At 41.6% G+C, this 2,975-nt stretch overlaps 1 protein-coding gene across 1 annotated transcript; it reads left to right on the plus strand.

The window, feature by feature from the left end:
* Positions 1-657: 657 nt before the first annotated feature.
* On the plus strand, positions 658-2,428 carry LOC117791148. Its single transcript, XM_034630817.1, has 2 exons — positions 658-801; positions 857-2,428. The coding sequence occupies exons 1-2, from the start codon at positions 667-669 to the stop codon at positions 2,357-2,359; spliced, it is 1,638 nt and encodes a 545-aa protein (XP_034486708.1). The 5' UTR covers positions 658-666; the 3' UTR covers positions 2,360-2,428.
* The last annotated feature ends 547 nt before the right edge of the window (positions 2,429-2,975 follow it).

Here is a 2,975-nt window from a genome sequence, read left to right on the forward strand (position 1 = left end):
CATTGCCAAAACACAAATAAACGACTGCAAACTCAAACTGAAAGTTTTTCAGTTGAATTGCGGGTGGACAATGCGACAAATTGGCCAATGTCAATCCCCATCCCATTACCATTTCCTCTCTACAGGCTCAATCCCATTTCGTACACCGTTGCGCATTTGCCATTTGTTTGCTTTTCATTTTTCTTGCAAGTCTTTGCCAAATTTTAAAAAACAAATCACACCTACGAGCACTCAAGCCCGCAGAACAAATTTCCGACATATTCGGAGTCCTTGTCGTCCATTTTGGGTCGGAAGTGCACACAAGTTGCGACGTCTCGAAGGACGACGAAAGACGCAGGCTTGCCGGTAATGGAGTGGACTTTATTTGTGTTGTTCCTGCCACTGCCACATGCCACATGCCGCCTGCCGCATGTTGCATGTGCAAAAAGGTAGCTTGTGGCATGCTTGAGCAACTTCACATTTATCAGCCCGAAACTTGCAGCATGTGCCAAGCATTTTAAATTCTGAGCAGTAGGCTTTGGATTTTACTTTATCAACTTTGTCACTGCTGTTACGTAATTATTAATGTTAACTGTTGCTTGCAGAAAATTTAATAAAAAAAAAAATTAATTTCTTAAATACTATAAGTAATTTCGCAGTTTAATTGGCAATTAAAATTCCTCAGTTATGGATTTAATGCTGAAATTATCCGAACAAGTGCAAGAGCAATTGTCAAATATGCAGCAGCAGGAGGAGGGCGGAGGAGACGTGCCCTTTCGCTCAGTGTATACCCTCAATGGGAATCCCATACTACCTCCCTTGGTTAGATTTAAATTGAGTATTTTATGCTGTAGTTTAATCTATTTAATTGTTACAGATGACACCTGAGCGACGTCTTGAGATGCAACAACTTCGTGACGCCGCCGTGGCAATTGAAAAGCAGCTGGACAATGAGCTAAATAATAAATATAATCATGGTAATCGTAAGCGTTGGCTCAACAGTGACTGCTGTCAGTTTGTGGATGCCAGCACCAGCACGGATCCCCAACTGCCACAGCAGCCATTGATCATCGCCGGACGCTTGAAGCAGCAGCTGCAATTCTCCGAGACTCTGATCTATGACAACAATCGCAATGCAATCATTAAGTTTGTTAGACCAGATCAGATCAAGTTGATGCAGCTGCTGCTTGAGGAATGTCCAGAGATGAGGGCACAGCTGGCCGTGATTATAGAAGCTTGTCCCAAGTTTGCCACGCTAACAATCAATTCAAGGGAAGAGCAACCGAAGCCAAAAGCAGCGGAAACGGAAACTGAAACTGAGATCGAATCTGAGTTGGAGTTGGAGTCAAAGCCAGAGCCTGCGACTCCAAACGAGTATCTAGAGAAGGAAACTGAAACTCCAACCAAGGAAGCAACAACTGCGAAGGACAGAGCCCTTAAGGATCTCATAGGTGTAGCCCGAAAATTGAAAGAGAATATAATCCAGACGGAGCGGGAACTGCAACGTTCCTTCACAAGTCCGTATCTACCCTCGAAAGCCGAGAAGGACATCGTTTCGTCCTATTGCTGCGCGAATCGCAGTGAGCGACTGCATCCGCATTTGTGGAAACGCTATCACTCCTATCCCTTTGGCAGCAACTGCAAGCCGTCTGATTGTGCCGCACCCACTTCACCCAATGCTGACACATCCATATCCATGGAAGTCAGCATTCCAATGGCTGCACCACCGCCCACTCCAATGGCCACCCCGAGCAGCAAAATTCAAGTCAAACAGCGCATGGCACCAGAGGATCAGCAAGCTCCAGTTGAAACCCAGCTGAAATCAAAGATCTCAAGTGAATCCCAGCAGAAGTTGGTTGGCAGCAAGTCGAGCAAGAAGACTCCACGTGCCTCCAGCTCGGTTAGCTATGCGGCACATGCCACATCCCATGCCAAAGTCGAGGGAGGCAACAACGATGGCAACACGCGGATGAGCAGCACTCAACGTCGCCTCAACTACGATCCACGTGCCACACTGAAACGTGCCACAACCCTAAAGAAAGCTGCCACAGTCAACACGGTCAACACGGTCAACTCGACTCCAGCCACTGTTCATGAATCATCAATGAAGCGCAAGATGATCGAGGAACTGGAGCAAACACAACGTCATCGCTTTCATCAGTTTGTGTCGCAACAGGCGGAAGAGCAACAGCGCATGCGGGAGGAATTTCAATCCCAGCAACAACTTCTGATGGATCAAATGCTGTCCGACATAAGCATTTACACCTTTGATAAATTCGAGGCGCCTGATCAACCAGAATCCGATTCCAGCTCAATAACTTCGTTGCCACAAAGTCGCCTCGACTTGGACAGCAACGAAGATCACAAGTCTGGCATGTGATCAAATATAAATAAATACAAAAATTTAAATAAATAACGTTAATAAATAAATAAATAAAGATATCAACGACGTTCACAAGTATGGCATGTGATCAAGTGATCATTAATAAATAAATAAGTTAACTTAAATAAAATTAAAAACCTACATTTAGTTAAATGAAATAAATTAATGAGTGCGATCATTTCGATTCCTATTTCAGTATACAAATATATTGAGATCACGCATGTGCTAATAAATAAATAATTTAATTCAGACATCAACGATGATCAAAAGTCTGGCATGTGATCAAATATAAATAAATACAAAAATTTTAAATAAATAACGTTAATAAATAAATAAATAAAGATATCAACGATGTTCACAAGTATGGCATGTGATCAAGTGATCATTAATAAATAAATAAGTTAACTTCAATAAAATTAAAAAACTACATTTAGTTAAGTGTAATAAATTAATGAGCGCGATCATTTCGATTCCTATTTCAGCTATATATAAGTATACTAATATATTGAGATCACGCATGTGCTAATATATAAATCATTTTATTCAGACATCAACGAAGATCAACAGTCCAACATTTATACTTTTAATAAATAAATATTTATTAATTCTACAA

Source organism: Drosophila innubila (genome assembly GCF_004354385.1).
Source record: "Drosophila innubila isolate TH190305 chromosome 3R unlocalized genomic scaffold, UK_Dinn_1.0 2_E_3R, whole genome shotgun sequence".
In the NCBI taxonomy this organism is placed as follows: Eukaryota; Metazoa; Arthropoda; class Insecta; order Diptera; family Drosophilidae; genus Drosophila; species Drosophila innubila.